This window comes from Clinocottus analis, unplaced genomic scaffold (assembly GCF_023055335.1).
Source record: "Clinocottus analis isolate CAN_PGR_092001 unplaced genomic scaffold, fCliAna1.0.p SCAF_5, whole genome shotgun sequence".
Classification (NCBI taxonomy): Eukaryota; Metazoa; Chordata; class Actinopteri; order Perciformes; family Cottidae; genus Clinocottus; species Clinocottus analis.
The window spans coordinates 3,036,946-3,061,268 of record NW_027176207.1 but is presented as its reverse complement, the minus strand read 5'-3'; the positions used below and the strand labels follow the sequence as shown (position 1 = coordinate 3,061,268).

The 24,323-nt window shown below is 49.6% G+C and overlaps 1 protein-coding gene across 4 annotated transcripts in view; it reads right to left on the bottom strand.

Moving 5' to 3' along the window:
- The window catches only part of auts2a (activator of transcription and developmental regulator AUTS2 a), a 285,759-nt gene that overhangs the window by 19,516 nt on the left and 241,920 nt on the right, over positions 1-24,323 (bottom strand). For all 4 annotated transcript variants that reach the window (XM_068600362.1, XM_068600364.1, XM_068600365.1 and 1 more), the window contains one exon: positions 10,704-10,752. In XM_068600362.1, coding sequence (XP_068456463.1) covers positions 10,704-10,752 — 49 coding nt within the window. The remainder of the gene's footprint in view (positions 1-10,703; positions 10,753-24,323) is intronic.

The window sequence follows — 24,323 nt, the reverse complement described above, 5'->3', positions numbered from 1 at the left end:
TGGGTGCATGTCGTTCCCCAGAGGGACGCGCAGACGTCTCATGGATGGCCGGTGACATGAGACGCTCGCTGACATGTATATGGCAGCGTGGGCCTCTCAGCAGCCGCTGCAGTCTGTCACCCATGGCCCGGTCAACGTCACAGCAGTGTGCACATTTAACCAGAACCATGGCTAATGCACCTCTTCTGTGTTTGTTCTGCCTCTCGCCTAAATCATTTCAAAATGACATACCCTCCTCATGAAACGACACGAGTGACATAAATGGTTTACGGCCATGTTTCTTAGTCGTCTTATTTACTGCCTTCATGGGCACCTTGCAGCGTTTCTTGTCACTGCCTTCATGCGTGGATCAGCGGAGTGGCGTGGAACCGGCAGCGAGGGAGGCCCACTCATAAAAACATTGCTCCGTAGTGGTAGCAGTGATCCGAAACCCAACAGGGTACCTTTACGAGGTCGTATTTGCTCCGTGAAACCAACAGTGCGTAAAGTGCACACATCCCCAAAAAATAAAAAGTACCAGGTCCAAAAAATGCTGCGGCGTTGTGACATGACAATGATCTTTGATCTAAACGTTGCTTTGTTCAATTTTATATGGGCGAGGTATCGGTCCAGTGTGCTGATCTTGTGCAAACAGCAAAACAACGGCACTTTGATGTTATTATGAACTTAAATCCCTCATCATTTCAATGTGCAGTCATTTACAGCTGAAAGGCATTAACGGCCCACAATTCAGAAGCATAAACCAGCGTTGCATTGACTCCCATTTGTCAATAAAAACATTTAGCACGCACCTTTGGCGTTGAGCAGCTCAGCTGGAGAACACAACTGTGTCTTATTTATGAGTTGAAGTGCACTAAGGTGAGGAGCAAATCTCCAGCTATCCTTCAAGTAAACAGGGTGCTTTCAAATTTAGGCGAGGGGTTGAAATGATTTGACTTGGTATGTGACGGGAATTCAAAAGACGTGCCGTTATGATCCAACACGGCTTCACGTCCACATGCACCCACCCGCCAAAGGCGATGTGATAAGCACAACGCGCAGGCGCCTTTTCAGCGTCTGAGAAACGTTGACTCAACTAATGTGACAAATCACTCACCCAGAGCAGAAAAAAAATGAATTAGTCGTGAAACAACAACCAGAATGTCAGGACGCTGAAGGTATTTCAGAACCCGCTGGCTGGCGATGCCACATGTGTTTCCTGTCCGTCACTGCGGCAGCTCAGAGGAACAATAGACAATCGCCTGTTGGGCCGACTATACTTCAAACGTAGACATGCAGGAATCTCAGTTACAGCCACATGCTCATAAAAACCAAAACCTGCTCATAAACACCTCGTTGCACTCATTTTCTCACACGCACACACACAGATAAACTCTACCAGTCAACAGGTCCCAATGCCACTCTGGGTGCGGTGCATGCACTGCTCTACTGTGTGTCCGCCGCCTAGATCTGCTCAGTGTTGGCCTGTCGTCCATGCAGCCCTGTCAGCTAAGCTCAGCGGACTGTACCAAACCAGTCCATTGGGGGGCGGGGTCATTTTAATTGTTCCAGCTCCTCTGAGGTGATACACAAAGTGGCTCTATACTGCTTTTCTTTTGAGACTCTCCTATTGTGTCACGTGGTGTTGATGCTCTGCTCAGCAATGGTGGCCGTCGTAGAAGAAGTCCAGTTTCCTTTCCCTCTTGCTACCTCCCCCCCGCCCCCCATCCCTCTCTTCAGCCGGGAGGCATGAGGTATGAGAGTAACTGGCTCGCAGCAATAAGGAGAGTGACAGCCCGAGCTGACACACTGACACCACTGTGATTTCACCGGGGAGAGAGGCATGGGGAGCTGGACGGAGAAATCTGTCCCCAGGGAGTCATCAGTCTGGGCCTCTTTCACCCTCCTTCAAATGGGGCCGACCGGTTGTACACACATACACGCCGGCTGCTCGCACGGATCAGGTTCGATGCAGCCTGCACCGAGTGTTAAAACGGTACGAGGACGAGTCATTCCAGAAAGGGCAATGGACGCGTGGATCAAATGTCTGAAAATCTGTCCAAGTATCAATTTGCATGTAGCATTTTTTTTTTACCCTCTTAAATCTTCATCGGCGTTACAGAAGCAGCCGACGTGTCTGCGTGCATGTGTGTGCGTACGTGTCAAGTGCCGTCTCATTACCCCCCTCGCTCAGGTTTCACTGCAGTCGGATTAGCGGAGCACCCGCGGCAGAAACAAAGCCGTTAATGGCCGCCTCGCCTCTCTCCTCTCTCCACTCTTACTTTCATCACTCTTTCCCTCAAGCCTGGAAATGCTGTGTGGTCTGTTGATGGTGGTGGTAAACATACCCATCGCTCACAAAAAGGGGAAGCATGGGAGATGTAACCGAGGCTAATTTCTCACTCTACTTGGTCGACTCGCGGGCCTCCTTTTCGGGAAAACCTCAGTGCAGCCACATCAACATGCTTTTCAAAATAACACCGCAAATTAGCTGAGAGCTGTTGGCGAGCTTCGGGGGCGATGAGCTACGGCTGTGAGACCGCGACGCTTGGCGAGGGAGGGTTAGTGTCGGGGAGGCTGGTTTGGGATCCGAGCTGTTTATTTGAACTGCACTGTCGTCCAAACAGTCAGCTGCCTCTCTGCTCCCTCGTCAAGCCTCAGAGCTTAAGCTAGGATTGTGTTGTCGGTGGGGAGAGAACAACTTGATATCCCCCCCCGCCCCCCTTTGGACAGCAGTCGCCCTGAGCTTGGGTTACTTTAGGCGAACAATGCGGCCTCTGTCCACGGCCTCTTACTCGGTGAAGACATGAGCTCAGACAGGCTCGCCAGTGTCAGGCATGGCCATGGGATTCATACATCACAACACCACACAGTGGGGTTTAGGGGGGAAAAGCTTCCAAACACGGCTTCCCAGCTTTGCCTCTAAACGGCCCAGCAGAGCTCCGTCTCAGTGCTGAGAGCTAAACCAGACGTGCGGCCTGAAACCGGCGCAACGCCCCGTTTGCTCTTGGCTTGAAAGGCCTGAATAAGCAATCCCTTTTGGGATTTTGGTTTTTGTACAACAGTGTTTACAGTAAAAACCTGACGCGTGGAAGAAAGAGGTGCTGCTGGAACCCCGACATCAAATCCTCCCCCGCCCCCCCAGGAGCAGCTTAATCCACAACAGATGGTGACAGTCCGACGGACGTTGATGGTTTGGGCAGGCTTCAAAGGACAGCGGCCAAAGGCCAGAGATGAACCGAGGAATGGAGATAAAATGGAACATTGTGTTACACTTTAAAAAAAACCCACATTTAACCACATCCTGTCCACCCACTCCACTCAGTGGTCACAGTAGCCCTTTTCACAGCCGACATTTTGACTGGTGCTCGTAAGGAAAAGCACAGGTGTAACTGATGACACTGACAGCGGCTCTGTGCTCTTCAGGCGTTGCGGTGACAGTGAGCCAGCACGCGCATTACCTGGACCCTGAAATCAAAGCGAGCTAAATGGCATTCAGCCATCAGCGATTTAAGTACACCTGATCTTTTTCAAAATGTCCTCCGTTAAAAAAAAAAGGGCCCCATCTACCTTAAGTTCACACGCACCACCAGGGGGCGATGTTGCACTAAAGGTCGCACTGCCCCGTTCCCAGCTCTGCTGGTAGCAGCCAGTAGCCTGTGGAAATGTGCTGAGCCAAATGAAAGCCAGGCAATGTGTGTGAGCAGAGCAGAAACACATGCAAGGGATCTGAAAACTGCTGCTAACAAACCGGGATCCTGCTCTATAGTCCTCTCTAATCTGCCCTGCGGCTCATCTGGGCTTTTTTTTTTTCTTTTCCCCTTCTGCCCTGCATATTTATGAGGCTCAGAGATGGTGAGAAGGAGGGGAAAAAAAGATAACCTCTTTTCTTGTGGGAGCAATTAAAGCTTTGCTCTCATCAATCCTTCTCAGAGTCCTCATGCTCTGTCTCTCTCCCAGCTTTTTGTGTCTCTTAAAGGCTTTCAACCTCGCCAGCGTTGACCCTTGTCTGGAACCGAGGGAGTGGAGAGCGAAACAGAAAGAATCCTTCTCCAGACCTTTTAGAAATCAATCAAACAGCAGTAGATGTTGTTGCACCGCAACGTTTGACTCAAAGCTTTTACATACATGATTCCTTCAGCTACAGTTGAGGATTACTGAGATTGCAGCAATGCTCATTTATGTATTTGATGCAAAAAAACAAACATGGCGCCAACACCCTGCAGGGTCTGAAGAACCCAACTAATTCTTTGATGCTTTACAGTTAAACATCTTTAGTACGGGTGGCCTTCAGGCATTGTTTTGTCTGATAAACTCTCCATGACCATATAATCCAAAATGGGTGGTTCTGTAAACTTTGGGTCGTCATTCATTCGTCATTTCATTTCAAAGAGAGACCAAATCCTGCTTCATGCTGCTCAAAGCAGCACCTCCGGGGTGAATCGTTTCACAGTGAACAGTTACATCTTATCTGCTGTGTTAATCCCATCGCCCATTTTTTTTTTTTTTTTTTTCTAAGAACGTGTGCCTGCAAAGCTGCTATGCTCCATTTCTGGGACACGGGCCCTCAAGTTATGCAGAACCCAAATCAGTTTGCTACAATAACATCATCAGACAGCAGCGGTTACTTAAAAAAACACAGAGATTTGGAAAGGCGGCGAGGTGGAAATGGCTCTGGGGGGGTGGAGACCTTGAGAAGAGAAAAGACAGACAGAAGAGTGGATTATAGCAGACCAGCACTCCTGCTGTTGCGCACGCACACACACACACACGCGCACACATGTGCTCGCACGGTATTTTGCGCATTCGCCTCTAAGCCACCATGAGGCCTCATTAAAGGCGGCCCGCTCTCTCTCCCTCTTTGGCAATGTCACCCCTACCGCAGGGACCAAAGACTGACACAGGCATAATTGGCCTGAACACACCAACAGTGCACTGGGAATGGCTCGGTCTTGATAAGTGGTGTGTGTGTGTGTGTGCGTGTGTTTTGACCCTGTTAATGCTGCAAAGTTGGCAGGAGAGTGGTTGATGTCACATTGCATCAGTGGGTGCTGGTGATGGTGATGGGGGGAGGGATCTCTCCTGGGAAGCGGCGACTGGTGCTTTCAACAGCTCCATCCACCCGTCCACTTCCACAAGTCTGCAGCATCTCCATCGCCAACACGCGTCAAGGACACGGCGACAACAAAAACACACAACATAGAAAGATGCTTCCGTTCAAAAGGACTTGGGTTAATGCCTTCATCAAGACTCAAACTAAAGCCTCGCCCAAACCCTTTATTTGAAAGTGCTCTCATTAAAATCCTCAAAATGCATCTACTTCATCTCGCACTATAAGAAACACGCCACAGAGCGTTATCTCAGACACCAGAAACAGATGTGCAGCGTACAGTTGCTCACCATTCAACGCTGACTGGCTGCTAAAAGCGCTGCATGTCTCGGTGTGGCAGACCCGAGGGGGGCCGGCAGGAAAACTAAGGCCTTTCACTTTGATCTCTGGACTGCAGCCCATTTAAATGTTTGTGTTTGAGATGTAGACCTTTCATTTTAGGGGCTGATGGGTTCCAGGCTCTTTGGGTTTAGCGTGGCATGTCGGATATCGCCGTGTTTACACAGTCTCCCTCCAGCTCTCCTGGTGCTGAAATAAGTGCATTAAGATGGATGGATTTACTTAGTCTCTAACCTCGGGTCTCAGGGAACAAACTCTGAATGACCTCTTTGTGCTGCTGGAGTGGATGGCAGACTGGCCCACACTGCTGTATGTGTATATGTGTGTGTGTGTGTGTTTGTGTGTGTGCGCGCACCAACAGACCCATTCACAACATCTCCTTCAAAACGGATCCCCAATCAACTAACCTCTGTTTGGCACCAACGACCCCTGTGCATACAGTAGTTACCTGACTGAGTTATTTCCCAGAAATTCCAGAAGAAGACTTGATTGCGTATGTTTTGCATTAAATAAGAGATGCATTGTGGTAAAGAAAGAATGCATAAGGGTCTGATTGTGCTCTTTCTTGGCTACAAACTCAATGGAATCTCTTCGGTACAGAAAAGTCGAGTGTGAAGTCAAAACCAACCCTTTGCTGCTCTGACCGGGTCTGATCGGTAAATGTAATGATTTGGAAAATATGTACATTTGGAAGTGCTGCCATATATCTCTGCCTGCGGACAGAAACAGTAAATGTGAGCTGGAGGCATGGGGGCCGTTGTTTGCCACAGCGAGGTGGTAAATCAGCCAGCGCTATCCTTGATTTGTTAACCTTTGTTTGTCTGTGTCGGCGGATGAGGCATGGCTGGAGCGGCCCCTTTCATGGTCATGAATTACAGCCTCTCTCTGGAGTTACGGCCGTGGAGAGGAAGAAGAGGGCAGGCCCTCCCCTCCGTGCAGCACAGGACATTGAGCTTCCCTTTACCCCCGTGGAGATACACTAGATTGCTCCGAGCGGGGGGGGGGGGGGGGGGCGAGAGGGGGTTTTAACCCACAGAAGCAAGGACCACTGGGGAAACGCCTGGAGTCCACTTCAACGATGTATCCCTCAGACCTGAACCCGTCAGATCCCTGACTTATTTCTCAAAACATGCACGGTTATTAAATATCAAAAGAGGCTTTTTTATTTTCATTAAGCTTTTGATTGAGCCAAAACAACAACGCTTTATTCCAGCAGTTATGTCTGAAGGGAGGGGGGGCAACGACCTCTCAAGTGCCCTTGACTGCCCCGGTTCATCTGGGTTCAGGAATGCCCAGCGGTAGTCGGGTCATCTTTCCGCTGTGCATCAGGCCAAGTTCCACAGGCCGCCCCGATTGCTCGACACACACAATCCCACACAGACGGCAGAGGTCATCGCGAGGTCAGCGCGAGGTCAACCAGGGGCCGTAAACCAACACTGGTGCTGCGAAAAGGCCAACCTCTCTCTCACCGGTCCACTGAAGGAGTTAGGGAGCCGTCTGGGTGATTTGTGGCGTGATTGCTGCTCTCTGTATCACTTGAGATTATAGCAGGTGGCGGCCCACTGCCTTGGAGTGCGTGCGGCTCCCATCAGCGGTCCAGCTCTCAGGAAACAGAGAGAGAATGAGGCGGAGAAAGAGAAAAACAAGCCCTCAGCTGCCTCCCACACAGCAGTAATATGCTCACAGGCAATTTCGCTGCCAGCAGAGCTCTCTATGACAATCCAGGGAGCTCTTCAGCTCTGATATCCGCCACAAAAGTTCACCTCCGCTTTTCTCTCTCGATTTTTTTTTTTTTTAAACAATGCCATCAGCACTGCAAATTACCCCTTCCACGTCGCACATTACTCTCTCCCCCGGTGACAGACGCACTCAAGCCCGACACACTTCACCGGCGGCGCTCTTCACGCCGGCGTCGGCCTCGGGTCTCGCTGTAGCACCGCTTCATTTTCACATTAACTCTAGTAAAGCATGGTGGAATCAGTGTTGTGCTGGTGGGGCAGGAGGGCCAGCACTCACTTCAATTCACCCCCACGCTGAACTCGGTCTCACACTGTAAACACAGCTGCAGGAGATGTCTCGCGAGGGACTAGCTTCACCGATATTCCTACCAAATGAAAATTGGTAGCTTCTAAAACATTTTTTTCCTATATTTGTTGAATTCGCATCACATCCCAACTGCAATCAATATGAAGCCCGTAAAGGGTTTTCACATTCAACACGATCAATTTGTGGGAGTGGCCTGGAAGGAGGGGATGTCAGTGTTGCAGACTTGGCAACTTCTGGAGCTAGCATGGCGAGCTACTTTCATTGAAAAGGAGTTGGCAACACCCTCGAGGAAGTCCTTTCCAACTGCGACCACGGTTTCTATGTCACTGCGGTTCATGTGTGCTCAGGTAAAAGGCCATCCAACATGCTCTCAGAGGATTGTGGCACATCTTTTCTATTCTAAATAGGTTCCACGCACTCAACAGTTCACTGATGAGAACATTTCCCAACCCTCTCTTGATAGATGGCACTGCGGAGCTTTTTTTTAAATGTCATCCAGCATTATCCTAATCTTGCTGCTGGAGGCCCAGCTCCCCAAACAATGCACAGTGAGCTTTAGTCTCGGCTCTCCGAAGACTTAGCGGAGTCTTTGGCACGGCTTGTGGATTGACAATTTCATAAAGGATGGGAATGGAACCGGGCGACGAGATACGACTGCCCCGGGACGGCGCTTTAGTCGGCTGATAGATCTGTCCGCGGGCCTTTGCGGTGGTGACACGGCGCGCTGGTTTCATCATCGGTATCGGTGCAACCCAGCACTTCAATCCACTCCCTGGACAGCAGTCACTGTCTTAACACGGCTTGGTTACCGACCTCCACCCACGCCGCCTCGGAAGGAGAGTTGTTTGTTCCCCCGGCGGCAAATACACTACGACACCGCCATCTTTTTTCGAAAAGGTGCTTACTCTCCTGCACAGCAAATGAATCAGGTTAGCTGGCGCTGACACCTGCGGGGCACATTGACAAGCGCGGTAATTAGAGCTAACGTTTAATGACTCTTCGTTAATGGGATCCATTCCTGGGTACGCTGAACCCGGCGCGAGCAGGAAAGGAAGGCAGGAAAACAGCGAGGCGAGCGGAGAGTGACGGTGACTTTACACCAACCACGGTTGGTCCGGCGTGGAGGTGACGGCGACGGACGAGGGGAAAGAAAACAAATCTGTTGACCCAAAAGCTACATGCTCATCAGTTGGATTTTCTTTTTTTTTTCAAAATGCAGTGTTGGCCTCAGGCAGGAAGACAGAGAGAGAGAGAGAGAAAGAAACATTATGGCTTTTGAGGGAGCATGAAAAACACACTGTAATTATTGAGTAGGTGAGGAGGCTGTGAGATTAAAAGATGAGAGACCAGCACTAAGGCTTCAAAGAGACCTGGGGTTGCCCTGGGCTGATTTCCAGTGTTGCTGCAGAGAATAAAAGCCAACAGTCAGTCATTACCGACGCTGCACAGCAGCTGAATTACAATGGCCTTCTCTGTGCTCGGTTGGTTTAAGGTACATTCATGCGTCTTACTTTTGTCCCAATCAATCACAATGTTATAAATAAAAACGCACTGAATCTAAAAAAAAAGCTTTTGGTTCACCTGCCGTCATCAAGCTATTTGGTATGTATGTGTATGTCTCACTGATTTATTCATCAAAGATCTTTTTTCCAGCGTTTGATATTTGGCACATTTCTATAAAAGCTGTGTTCTTACACCAATGTCTGTAGATTTCACCACTCAGATGTTCAAGTTGCTCCGTTTCACAATGACTGTTGCTTCCTTGCAGAACTCAATGTAACGACCTCGCCGTAGCTTTGTTTGGGGGTCGTTTTGGGCTATCTCGCTGAACTGCAAACCCAAATGAGCACTTTATGTGCATCAACAAGACGAGTGCACGCACAGGCACACAAGCGGAGCCCTTTGCACCTGCCTTTCTCTGCAAATATTGACACTCGGCGCCCCACAAACGAGCCTCTCTCGACAGATTTGTCGGCGCTGTTTCTCGTGCTTGGGTGTGATTGCATTAGAGCAATGCTAATCCCCTCTTTAAAAAAACACACCAGACTCTTTTAATCTCAACACCACCCTCCATAAAAATACCAGTGGTGCTGGCTCTCCCTGCACCTGGATTCTTTTACTGGCCTTCTGCAATGGTCGGCGGGCATTAGCATATGGCAGGAGAGGAGGAGGAGGCGGAGATGGTAAAAGGGAAGAAAAGAGGGTTATTCAAATGGGGATAGGGGCCAAGAGAGTGGACTATCATGCAGCAGAGAGAAAGCGTATTTTGTGTACTGTTTCCCCAGTCAGGCCCTTTCATGGAGGGGGAGAGAGGGGGGCCCTCTGTTGATTTAGGCTGCACAAAGGGGGCCTTAATCCTTTCAAGGGAACCAAATCAGTCCACAGAGAAGCACGTTCAAAAGGAAACCTCCCTGTCAAGCATGGCCATTGAGCCTCCCCCTCCTCCTCCCCCATGGACGCCACAAATCAAGCCCCGGAGGGAATCAAAGGCCAGAATGTGGGAAATGTGTTTGGAGGTCTGCGCGGCGGAGAGTGCGGCGCTACGAGGAAGCTGGGGGGGGGTGTTGAAGGACCTTTCATCGGCAATCGGCCCCGGTCCTGCCACAGCCCTAAAGGGGTCATAACCCTCGTCCCTGAGACCTCCCTCCCGCCCTGCACGGTGACTCCCCCCCATTACAGAGGAATGTCCATTCACGCGGGGGGACCACCATTATCCCAGAGCCAGAGAAAATGGGGCTGCTTTTAACAGCAAATTAGTGACTCGATAATGAGGTCACATGTGGTGTTGGCACACTGAGGCCATAAACAGATGCCTCTCCTGCGCTCCCTTCACTCCCTGCAGCATTAGGACATCTTCCTCCTCCGGCTGCTGCACAAGTGCTGGTGCATTTCAGAGCATTTGCACTAAAAGTGTCACCAAAAGCGAACATTGCCTCACGTCACACGTCACACATCTGTAACGACAACAGTGTACATGGCCTGTCTCACGTCTTGGTGACGAGACAGCACTGAGCCGCATTTCATATCTGTGCAGCTTGGGTGAATTGGATCAGCTTTATGGATGTGCTGCGTTATTGCTCTTGCATTATCTGAAACGACCAAACATAAATGTGTCGCCGCACCGGGACAATGCATAGCAATTTCAACACGATAATAACACCGAGGGGGGCGGCAGCGCACCTGCACCGTCACAACATTTTGTTAGCGTAGAAAGACAAAATGTCTGTACCTTTAACTGCAGCAGTGCTGAAAAATTTCTCGGAGCTGGCATCGGAGACCTGAAACAGAGGAGACTGGAATTAGAAAAGTATCATAGAGACATATCATATTTTACACCAAGATGTCCGACCCCGCTCTTAGATATCTTTTCCTGGGAACAGTGCAGACGTTTTTGGGTTATGATTAATAATCATCACACTAAAGTCACCAAACTGTCACATGGAAATAAAACCGTAATCCTTGAATTCACCTTGGTTCATGAAGATTCATGATGTGCTTTTATAAGGCCTCCCTCTGATCATTCAATATATGTTCTCAATTTTGACAATCGTCAAGGTCAAATTCAACCCAGACATAAGCAATGACATGTCCAGAGTCCGCACCCTGTCATGCCCCAAAAGGACGCCCATAATTAGTCGGGCAACCTGAGCATCATGGTCCAAACGGATATTGGATCTCGAGGACTGAAACAAAACAAGCGGCTCTTCTTGGTCCGGCCACTGGGTGGCACTGTTGCTCCGTGACAACGCGCCTCCATCGCTCCTGCTCAGCATCAGTGTTGAAGAATACAACGTGCAGTAATGGGATTTAAACCAGAATAATAATAAAACAACAGAAAGGCTTACAGAGGTGAAAGCACTGAGTCACAGATTAAATGTACTTCATGACATTAAGGTGAAAGGTGGATTTATTGTTACCGCTGAGTAAATACAGGCTGCCAGAGGACAGGAACAAACAGGACAACACCCGCTGAGGCTGCACATGGGGAGAAGACAGGTCTGTCTGAAGAAAATTCATTTCTGGTAACTGGCTGTGTGGATTTCCTCACCTCGGGTTTGTTTAATGCTGAATGATACAAACCTAAATATGATGCTGAGGCCGTACGGTATAACGGCTGGGCTGTATTTCCCTGTGGTATGACTGAAAGTAGTGACAGCTAATGCGACTCATGCCATATCCCCTGATGTCTGCTGTTGACGCTGCAGGACAAGCGAAGTATTGGAATAACAAAATGAAAAAAAACGATGAACAAAGTGCCTGAAAGCTGTTTTTTACTGCCGGACGTGAACGCGTCACTCACTAACACTGACAGGACGTAAACAAGGAGAGCTGCTGAATAAATGACAGCGCGAGCGGTGACATGGAAATGGTTTAAAGGAGGAAGAGGGAGGAAAAAAGATTCCACTGAGACCATTATGGACACACACACACACGTACACGTACACACACGCACGCACACACAATGCAATCTGAGATTATGAGCGGCTCGGAGCCAGGCGCATACCTTTGATGTGGCAAGGTTAGCGAGAAGGCAATAAGTGAGGATATTACTTTCTCGGTCTGGTAAATATGGCCTCGTTTCACATTCTGCTTTTCAAACGATATAATCCACACAAGAGGCGGCGAAGTCTACTCCGGTTGGATCGAGGACAGCCATGCGGAGAACACAAGAAGAAGCCTTTCCAAGAAAAAGGAAAAAAGAAGAAGAAGAAGAAGAAAAAAAAAAATCCAAAGCCGTTCACAAAAGCTACTGCGCCTTCTGGACAAAGGGAGCCATGTGTCTCGCCACGGAGAGCTTCTGCAACAGCACTAAGGCGACGAGCGAGAGAGAGAAAAGAAGAAAAAAAATCCCTTGATCCACCTTTCTTGCCTTCCTCAAGATTTTTTTTCTCACTCCAATATCCGAGGGGTAACCAGCAGGATCCGGAGGGTCCGTGAGGCGGTGCGCAGAGAGGGAGGCTGCGTCCGCCGGAGCAAAGCAATCCAACAAAGCGCACGGTCGGGTTCCTCTGTGGAGACGGAGCCGGATCACACCGGCGCAGAGCGCAACTTCACACGGTGAATAACCCCGCTGTCGCCGCTGTGTGCTCAGCAGCGAACGCGCTCTCTGTGACGGATCCCGGTCGTGGGCGCACAAGAGCCTCTCCCCATCCGCTACCAAGAACCAGACAAACTCCCATTCATCCAGCGACTGACTGCCAGAGTGCCGCTGCCTCCACGGTCGGGTCCTCCCACTTCCTGATTTCCAGGCGGACTTGGATTCAACCTTAGCCGTGCTCCTTCAGGAGACGCACACACACACACACAGGCGCGCGCGCGCGCGTTATTGAGAGGGGGGGCTTCTGGAAAGCGGGCAGCTCGATTGCAGAGGCGCACATCCGCGCCTTCACCTTTTGCGTAAATGGCGCGCAAAAGGAGAGGCGGCGGCGCACCAGAGCTAGATAAGGAGGCAGAGCGAGAGAGAGAGCGAGAGAGAGAGCGAGGAAGCAAGGAGGGAGGGGGAAAGTAGAGTGGAGGCAGAAAGATATTCTTTCTCTCACTGTACTCAGTGAGATGATGTCAGCCCCTAATGAATTCCCCAGTTGGGTGCTGCTACCGTGAGAGGAGGAAAAACAAAACGCTCCTTCATGAGCAGCATGCACCTCCTCGCTGCCCACAGGCTGGTCTCCGAGTTGGATCCACTCCCACTCCGCTGGCCTGAAGGGAGGTCAGCCGGTAATAGAACAGCGTTGGGTCATTCAGCCTTCAATTTGAGCTCTCCTCGGCCCACCCTGACGGACCCAAAAACCGAAGAAGCTTCCTCCACTGACGCAGCGGACATAAATCATGACTACCACGTTTATAGTTTTGTTAACCGAAGCCCCGGAGGGATTTTTCTTAAGCTTGCCCACCCAGGGTCACACAGAAAAGCCTCGCTGGAGCTGGCAGAGCTCAGCGTTTTGCTCCAAGGGACCACCTCCTAGTCGCTTCCCAGTATTCACGCTGTATAGCGTGCATTTAAAAAAAAGGATCACGCAGATTTAGATGGGACACTATCCTGTTAGGATTCACACTGCAGGCCTGAAAGTAACATTCACCCGAGAAGCGACGGCGCTCATCCTTCTTCGCCTCGGTTCATCTCACTGGGCGAATCCTGATCCGATGCCGGACATTACTGAGAAAAAAAAAATCCTCTCGATAGCGCAGACCCGGAGCGCTCCAGAGCCTGTCTAATGAGCATTAACCCCGCTGGCCGGGAGGTCAATGGCTGTACAATAGAGTCACACTGCAAAGTCTCTCGCTGCCAGTTCAGCCCGAGCAACCGCAGAGCAGAAAACAGACTTAGCTCATAGCTGAGATGCTAATCCGTCCCTCGGTAACGGAGAGGCCGAGGGTGCGCTGGCTGGCCGGCAGGCTGGCTGGCAGGCTGGCTGGCTGGGACCGGCCATACAAACATGAAGTCATGGGAAATGGGATATACAGTTGCCTGAGATTCAGGGAGGCCAAACAAATCCTCACACATCCACACAACAGCCCTTTTCTCCAAACTGCAGTCAGATGCTCGGGCCTGGTTCAACGGAGGAGTTTACGTTTAGCAGAAAAGTGTTTATCCGTATCAAGTTACAATGGGGCTCGGCAGAGCTGTTCAAGGACAACCAGTGAAGTACCATCAGGGCGTGGGGGAGGGATTTGATCTCAGGTGGCCGCTTAAAGTCCAGCCACTTGGTTCAGTTACAGAGGACAAAGGCTGTGGTCACAAAAGGGCCTGGGAGACACAGCGGCCATGTTCATCAGGACCCCACTTGTGCGTGGCACAGATGTATGCGCTGTGCATCGAACGACTTCCACCAATGAAGTAATTAAGCCGCCGGCTTACTGCCGCTCATTGGCTGCGTGGAAACATCTTTGATACTGCTCGACAGCAACAGTACGGAGCCGTGCGGCGCCGCGCTTCATGCAAACGCAAATGCAGTAAATCACGTCTAAAATTAGTTGCAAATGTACCGACTGCGGTTACATTTAATTAGATCACAGGGATTCTTGTGTTTGAAGTGGTTGTTGCGACGGAGCAGCAAGAGCGCATCGTGGTTTGGCTTCAAAAGCACGACATGGCCGGCTTCAAGATATGTATTTATATGTCTGCCGACGGCAGAAAATGGCTTCCAGTCGCTTTGTCGCGGGCCCGTGCGTGAGCGGCCGTGAGCGAGCCCGCTGTTCTCCATTTTAAATGCCCATTATCAGATTTGAGAGACGACCACAAGTCTGTGATTAGAGCCACGCTGCCAAACAAATCGCCGTCCGGATCTCTCACCGCACATTACTTTTAATTCAAATGAAACGACGGCGGCGATGAACGCGCATAAAAAAAAATAAAGAGAACCCTGCGCAGTTTCATGTGGAAAAAAAAAAGAAAGCATTGCCTGTGGGAGAGCATGCAGCGCTGAGATCAAACACAACGTCTCTATGTATGTGATGTATCTCAGTAATTGCTGTCTGGGCACGCAAGTTCTGTCTATAGACCATCAGCTTCACACTCACATTTTGTCATCTTTTATTCCTTTTTTTTTTTGGATGCCGATTCTCCACTTCAAAGAAACCAGAGGCATGTTTGCCTCTCCCCCCACATGCGTGCTTTAATTTGACAGGAACTCTCTCCTAGATTACAATCACAGGGGACCGGCTCGCCTTTATGAGCCTTCCTGCCATTATGCCAAATCTGCCCTTGTTTAAAATATTACAGATAAGTGTAACATGAGTGCTGGCAATGTAATATGTTAAAAGCTTTTATTACGTTTGCCTGTTGACTCAGGGCCCTGCCTTTGCTTTTCAAGGACTGGAAAAAAAAAATATGAAAGGATCTCATGATTCAAAGTATAGGATTGGCTGCAGAAGCCAGGAAATGGAAAGAGACTTGTCTGGATGACATTCAACAGAGTCCTCATGAGTGGCGAGTATTTTAGAGACAGTTTCACCGCAAACGTGAACCTCATGGTGACGGCAAATCAAACTTCATGGATCACCAAAGTATTTATGACTGATCCTCGGAGTTACCACAGATATCTGCATTCAATTTGACGGCAATGCATCCAGTACGGATGCAGGAAGGATCAACCCAACAGTAGCGCCGGGTAAAATGTCAGGATCACTAAAGTCACCGGGAGTCATCCTCTGGGGACCGTGAATGTCGACTGACCCACGTTGCCACACCGCTAGTGTTTCTTCAAGTATGTCGCACCTTTTCAGACAAGCTGACAAAAAAAAACAACACATTTTTTCCATATCGGCTTGGTGAAAACAATAGGAATGCACGGCTAAATGCAAAACCTCTTAAAAAGGAAAATACCAGGCACGTCAGCTACGTAACACTTTCACCTCTTGGAAAATCCTCTCACGTCCATTTTAAGTCCCAGCATGCCCCACTCAGACAATCTTTTGGCATAAAACACGTAATTTTTTCGTTTTTGAACCAAGGGACACAGTTTTCTGACTGAAACTCCTTCATAACGGGCCAAGGCTTCGTTTTATTGGGATCCTAATCTTTTCAAAAAGGTGTCTTATCGACCGTGCAAGGAGGCATTTTGGGGGAATCTGGCTCATATCATGCTGGATGTTCATACTTGCGATCAAAATATCTTTTAAAAGTGCTTTTTTTTCCCCCAAGACTTTGCTGAACAAATACATACAATAAACACAAGTAATTGAATTAATTTGGGGTTCCAACAACGACTCAAACACAAGGAGAAAAAGGTCTGGAGACAAAACTGGTTCCACAGTTTTCAACGGGTTGAAGACTTCTCATATGTCCGACATATTTGATCATCATGTAAGTTTCTTATGGGGATTTTTACACCTGGACACAGATGTAAGGGACTTGTACCAGATGTGCACGATGGACGTCGTTGCATTCATACTACAAGTGAGAGGCTGCTTCAGCCGGTGACGGTGATGCACCATAACGTTGTTTGTCGGGAGTTCAACACCATTTGGCTGTCTTTGTATTGCAGGAAAAACAAATTCTCTAAATGCAATAAACAAACTCTTGTCATCTTATTCTGGACACCAGCTGGGCGGCACACAACACATCGGATGCCCGTGTTTCATTGTGTTCCAGCGGCTATTTACACACAATAATCCCACTATTGGAATTAACAAGATAATGCTGGATAAAAAAAAACCCCACACCGTTCAAAGAAAATAAAAACCTGTTTTACATGGATTAAAAAAAAAGACACAGATTCCATTCTCGTGCGAGGAGGGGGCTGGGATTAGATCACACCGTCCTCGTTGCTTCAGATCTGAAACGTCCAAACGTTGCAGCGCAATCTAAGAACTGTGAAATATTTCTAATTGCACACACACACAAACCCACACACTTGGAAACACCAACATCTCCTCTCCGCCCAGCCTTTCGAGGGCGGAGTGAGGATGTTTTTTTTTTTTTTTAAATTAATTTTATTTCGTTCTTTCTTTTTTTTTCTTACAGTCATTACATCCGACCTTATCTCTCCGAGCCGGCACTGGGTTGTCAATGACAACTGGCTCTAATCTCTACCCCCTCCCGACAAGCAGCACTGACAGGCCCTTTCTTCCCAATTCCTCAGACACGTAGCCAGACATAAATTAATCTGTCACTCATTGCTCGTATTAATGTGGGGATGACACACGGCTGTGCATGCAAACAGACAAAGACAAATGTACCCGGCATTAAAAGCCCCTTACACAAACTGGGACACCATAGCATGCCAAAAGTGGGAGAAAAAAAAAAGCCTTTGGAAAAGCTGACAGTCTTTTCTCTTAAACTGCATCAATCAAATATCCTGACAGAGAATGAGAGATTTAAGGACTTCCATCAGCATCACCGCAGACATGCGTTTCAATATTTAACCTGTGGATGACGATGCCAAAAATTAATCTCTACTTTGTGTACGTTTGCCCACTTAATTCCAAACAGGGCTTTGCACACAGGATGCAGCATGTTGGCCTAGCGTGCTGCAGAGATGCCTGTTGTTGTAGTAGAAAGTTAGCATCGCACTGGTTCTCTCAACGAGAAGCCAATGGGCTTTTCCCCCTTGGATTTGGATTAATGCGGAAAATAAGCTCTGTGGAAAACACACGCGTGTGAACATTTAGGGTTTTTGAAGCGTGAATGCAATCAAAGTACAAAGGTACAACATAAATGTGGGACTATAAACAAACTACAGCACGGCCGCATGTATACACACCGAGTCTGAAGGTGGACAAGACGGTGTGATGCTGTTTTGTAAGCTTCCAAACTCCCGCGTGGGGTATTTATTGACCTATTTAGTTTGTTGCTGAAAACATTAAAATTGCTTAAGCTTGCTTTACTCTCTTTATTACAGGCATCTCCATATATCCTGCAGCACTCCCTTCTGGGAACATTTAGAAAGATTGATGGACACGGGGCTGAAAGCGCCCATCTGATCCGATACCTCTAAAAGCAGACCCTTTTTTGACATAATGAAGCTTCCTGAGCCAAGAGATATGAAACTCACATCACATGCCAGCCGGGAAAGGGCAGCTGGAAAAAAAAAAAAATCTTCCGGTTGTTAAAAGCCTGGAGAGACAACGTCATCCGCTTATCTCCCTGTGGTCTGTGGAAGCAGGCCGGGGGGGCGCGGGAGTTCAAGATAAATGGCCTGATCAATAGCAGACATTATCTGGATCTGGTAGGCAATAATCTGATCCAGTTGACATCGCGGGCGCGCAGAAAGAACCGGCCTGTCAGCGGGAACAAACCCACTTCACTGGCCGTCCGTCTAATGCCGCCGCGGCCCTGGGACTCGCTGTGGAAAACAATGCAGGCAAGAAAATTGGTTTAACCTTCCCTGCCTCAAATGCTTCAGTTACATCCCTAATGCAACCCCCTCCATCTCTCACACACGCACACGCACACACACACACACACACACTGCCCAGTCACAAGAGAAATAGGAGACCCTTTTGCCTAAATTACAGACATTGCCGTGGAATGTGGGCTGCGATGCCGTGGATAATTTCAGACCAGTCAATCACTCCCCTTCTCACAGAGAGGAGCACATGTGTGCCCCGCCTCAGAACACACACACACACACACACACACACACACACACACACACACACACACACGGCACGATTTACCTTCAACATTTTCATTCAATGTCGGTATAATTGCAAATTCCCAAATCAAATTATTTTAAAAGGCCCAAATCTGTGTCCGTATTCAAAGAGCTGTCACTCAGTGTTTACGCAGAGATTAAATAAACCGAGGAAATGGATTGCCGCTTTTGAACCGGCATGCGGCGGGGGACGTCTGAATTTCAATGTGCGATATATTTCTTTTGTTTGTGATCCTCACTTTCATCTCCGCGTCACGACAGTGTCCGTGTAAACAAGCCTCGGCGCCGCTCGTCACACAAATCCATTGACGGGTTTATTCGGTGTAACCTCATCAGGCCCGTCGTGGCATTTGATCTCAATGACAAAAAAAAAAAAAGGAGGATTATCAGCTTCTTTTAATTTGACCCCAATTTTGTCTGAAGCATTACAGTGGAGCCACATCCCAGACAGACAAAACCTTCTTAACAGATAACCCGCCGCATGACGAACCCCCGGCTTTAATTTTTCTCCCTAATCTGCATGTCTCTATATATGTGGAGACCCGGCAGACTTCTACAACCAAAGCACCGTGGCGCTGGAACCCCCCAGCGAGGCCTCGACTTAATACCGAAGCAAGAGCAACGGCGCTGGCGGGGATAATATTTTCCCTTTTTGTTCCTTTCTTCTCCGTGGCGCGATGGGAGCGAGGAGACAAGGGGAGGCAGGGAGATAAAGGAGGAGGAACTGGAGAGGAAGAGAGCGGGGAGAGGAAAACTAAAACAGGAGGAGATGTGGAGAGGCAGTCAAGACGGAGAGGGGGAAGGAGCCAAAACGGGGAGGTAGCGGGGATGAAAAGGAGGGGAGAGAAACAGCCTGCTGCGTTATTTAAAAAAGGAAAGACTCCAGGAAAGCACTGAGGAAATCACCACTAAGGCGTCATATTAAAACCTGTCTGACCCTCTGCAGACCCCCCCGAGTCATTCTCCCGACTGGAGGAGTATGGTCGGAGGGATTAGGCCTCTGAAACGCTCCGTCAAGACCATTCTGTCAGGCACCGCCGGAGACAGCCCCAGTCATCCCCCTCCCACACACACACACACACACACACACACACACACACACACACACACACACACACACACACACACACACCACTCAAACAAGCCTCTCCAAGGCTCTCTCGATGCTCAACAGCTCCGGAGTGGGGCCTGATGATAGGCTCTCTGGGGGGACACAAGATTGGCCACGGACATCAAAAGCCAGCAGGGTGACAGACAGCAGGGAGGTCTCTAGCCCCGCCCTCCCTTCTTTTCCATCCTCCCCCCCTTTCGGTCGCCGTCCTCCTCTCTCTCTCGCTCCATCTCGTCCCAGGCCCCCGCTGGCCATTGAGGGGTTTCTAATTGCGTTTCGCAGGGGCCCGAGCTAAATAAGGTCGTTGTTCTGTCTGCAGTGGCCTCCCTGCTGGGGGGCGGGATAAACGACGGGAGGGAGGGAGAAGAAATGGGCAGTTTAGGCCCCTTTGAGAGCAAATAAAACACAAGGGGAACACGAGAGCTGATCTGCTGATTGTTTGTTGGCTGACAGGTGATCCGTGCTGCGTCCCCTCAAGAGCTCCTCAAAAGAGGCTCTCGCTCTGCAGAAAAAAAAACAACCCTGAATGCCAGGAGCCTTTCATACTGCGAGTACGTGATCGCGGGGGCCTCGTGGTTGTGGTCGGATGAGGTTGTGAGCACATGTGTCGCGGGGGACCTGAGCTAGGTGTCATGTGAAGGAAGCTTTTTAACATGTCAGAGACAGCACTGTGGGAATCCTCCCCGACCTCGTGGCCCCGTCTCCCCCCTCCGTGTGGCACGAGAGGCTGAGTGTTCGCGTCCGTGGGGGACGGGAGCAATTTCATCTGTGAATCCCCTCCACTTTCCCCTGGCGGAGTGCGTACAGCCGATAAGTGAGCTGGTGGTTTGTGACCCACATGTGAAGCTCGGAGAGGGCCGAGACTGGGGGCCACGGCGGGGCCGCGGGAGGGGGAGGGGGGGTCTGTCTGTTGACAAGAACGGGAGGCCTCTTCCGCTTTGAAGCCCTGTATATTTAAATATTTCATGACCCTCATCTCAAGCCCCTTTTATCAGATGTGCGCTCTGGCTTGTGGCTGCCTTTCATTAATAGCACAGCGAGAGGAGTTAGTGTCGATCTAATGCCCCCCCCATCGGCGAGCCAGATCTGAGGGAGCCTCTCCCGTACCCGGGCCCCTTTGGCACTCGGCATATCTGGAAGACGATCTCGTTAAACGCTAGTAACAATTACACCAATTACAGATAAGCCTAAGTGTGTCAAAGCCACAACACGATGTTTACAATGATTAGCATGCAGTGTTATCAGCGGGGATGGCAATCAACGCCAGTGCCTGGTGCTTCACAAGATCACAGGGCTCTTTATCTGTCACCATCGATACAAGTTCAGCGGCTGAAGGCAGACCTGAGCGTAAGCTGTCATGTTCGGCACTCGATCACGCCGCCGCTACCCGGCGCCAGGTTAACGCAAAGCGGGTTTGACGGGAGAGACTTTACAAGGAAACAGAACAATGGTATCAAAAGGAAGAACATCACAGCTCGCCACACCCTCATTTCTGTTCGTTATCGTCAAAAGGCTTTCGCAAAGACGCGCTCTTCGGATCTCGCCGAAGCGCTCGTGGCTCCGCTCTGGCGGTAAACAATCCCAGGTTGTCAGACGGGGCGCTTTGTGAACGATGTGCGCCTCCAGCAGCGGCGCAGTGTGGGCCAGTAGATTTCCAGGAGGGCGCGTGCTGGCATGGCGCGGGGATGGCTGTATCTCCGGGGCTGGTGACCATGACATAAGGCCCCGCTTGTCTGCCTGTAATAGAGATGCCTTTGAGAGCGGCCCGGGCATCTGCCCGCGGGACACATTCCACCTTTTCCTCCACAAACTCTGCGCTGCCGCGAGGCTCCGGGGTCCTAAATGTGCACATTGTGAGGCGGCCCTGCTGGCGGCCCGACAACGGCACATTCACCATGGGGTTATTTGAGTGGACCCGGGCTCCCAGGGCGCAGATAGAGTGAGTTCTCTCTTTGGAAGTGTATGTGTGTGTGTGGTTCTTTGTGAATCGGTGTGTTGTGCTAAGAGTTTTGCTGTTATAGTGATACCAGCAGAGAGGCATGAAGTACTGACAGTGTGTGTGTGTGAGACGAAAAAACTGACGTCGTCTTGGGTCTGCAGGTTTCTTTCAGCGTCGAGGGACCGTCAGTGCAAAGGGCCACCCAGTCAACAGGCAGCGCTAAGCCCAATCATCAGGGCCTGTCTCTGCTGGGGCTTATCATGTACTGTGTTTACCAACACCAACTCCAGCGAGATGATCTGGGGCGGCTCGCTGTCTGTCGCACTCTCTCTCTCTCTCTCGCCGACACACACACACACACACAAACACCCACCGCCAGTAAGAGGATTTGCACTGGCAACAGGGACAGGCTGCGTTGCTTATCCAGAGGAAAAGCTGCAACACACACACACACACACACAAGTACACGGTGGCGTTTGGCCTTTGCTGGGTCCACTGACATACAGATACAGTTTGTTGTATAATAACGTTTTTTATTCAGTTTGATGAAGGAATGAATGAACGATAAACAGAAACACAGCGTAGACTGTATGTCTGAGGGGAAAACGTGTTTGGCTAACAGCTAAAGGCTAAAGGATCTGCACACAGCTGACTGCATCGACGCTGCCATGCGACCAGACATAGTTCTTCCTTTTTTACTGGTTATCGACCCCCCGGTTTTTACGATGTCTTGTTATTGCGTCTCCTGTTTGCAAGCTCAGACAATAAGGTTTTCTGAATGGGATTGTGAGTCGTGTTAGCCCCGGCTGTGCTTCCCTCCTCTGTCTACTGATTAGTCTGCTCCGACGGCCAAATTGTTACGAGATCACAATGAGCGGTTGGTCGTCTGGCCCCCCCGAGGAAGTCCTTCGGTGTGGGTTCACTGACTCTCAGACCAGGGATATTAGAGGAGCGTCTTTTAGTCATGCTCGATGGAGTCTGGGCTCTGACTCCACTGAAGCCTCTGGTCTGCAAGGGGATCTAACGGGGCCAGAGAGGCCTGCGAACACCTGTCAGCCGCTACCGCTCCGGGCACAATAGCACCTGACACTGCCGATGACTTCACACGCTCAGCAGCTCGCAGACGGCACATACATGACGTGCCAGCCGGCATTGTTTTTCTATTTGGGAGCCATACGCTGGTGATCTGCATGTATGTAGCGGTGGAAATTTACACAACCGACACGTGTGATTCGCAATTAATCACACCATCGAGCACACACAATAACACACACACACACGCCGTCACTGCCTGCGGGAGGTGTCCTCCCGAGACCCCCGAGGTGACAGATGTGTCAAAACAACATATTGGTTTCACTCCTCTTTGCTGTGGTGTTGCTTTGTTCCTTTACCCCCCAAAAAACATTGGATGTGATTTGCTCTGCATACTGCTGATGCATTTTTCACGGGTTACTCTGAAAACACCATGTACCTCGACATTAAAAAGCAATTTAGCCCTCCCAGGATTAAAAGCGCATGTTAAATTGAAGGCTACACTTGGCGTGGGCATGAAAAATTGAGTGGCTCCTTATATTAACCAGGTTGAGGGGCTGCACACAGCATTTAGATAGACGAAATGGAATCTTTTAGCATTACTAATTCATCCGCAGGAAGACTGTGGTTTAGACGTTGTGCACGATTCACCGCTACGTCGCTGAATACAAACATTAGCCGGCTCGCAGACGAAGCTGTGCAGCGTCTTGTGAAAAGAGAAAATACCAGGTGGATGTCTGTCAGCAGGGATTGTTAAACGTAACCTACTTTCAATTCTCTTTCATTTCAGTTAAGCTCTGTGTCTTCGGTTCCCTTAGACGAGCTGTGAACTGTCCGTCAACCCATATTGCACAAACACACACTGTCCGTGCTTTTATACTTGGCCGACGGAAGAATAAAAACGCCCATAATCTGCCATCAACATCTGTGATCTCTTCTTCTAAACTGATTTGAACCACAGCAAGGCGAAGCCTTTTGTGAGGCCCTGGTTAAAAATGAATGAGGGAGCTGCTGGCCTGTGGGAAAACGCAGACGATTGGCCCCGATTCCAATAACGTCCTCTAATGCTTCCTCTCAACACAGGGAGGAAGCGATGGGAGAGAGCAGATAAAAAAGAGCAGGATGAACACCCGGGTAGTGGACCGTGGCCCCACTTAAACATAATGATGGATGCTAATGATGCCCATAATTACCGTTTCTAAAATGGTGATAATTACAATTCTTTTATAGCTCTTTATCCGAGGCCAATCTTGATAATGATTGTCGACGTTATAAACAGAGATTGCCCGTGTTTGACCTTTCAAAGCACCAACATAACAAATGAAACACTGCGGGATGAGACCAGCGGCTCGCTTTAGAAGACTTGCACCAATTACGCCGAACAGTGAGAAAAGTTATTCACAGATGCGCGTGTATAACCTCATATTATAACACAATGGGCCGACACCTATGTTAGACAATCTACATTAAGTGATTTCGTGGCCACTTGGGAGCAGGGGACACAAGCTGTTAGGGCAACATTGATGTCTTGAAAGCAACGTTTTAGCAAACAGCGGCGTACCGACAAGACCGGAAAATAAACAAGACGCATGTGACCAAATCCCTGGCCTGATATGCAGGTCCAGTCTCTGCCTCCATCCAGCCCAGCGCTGTAATGTTGGCCTGGCTCCC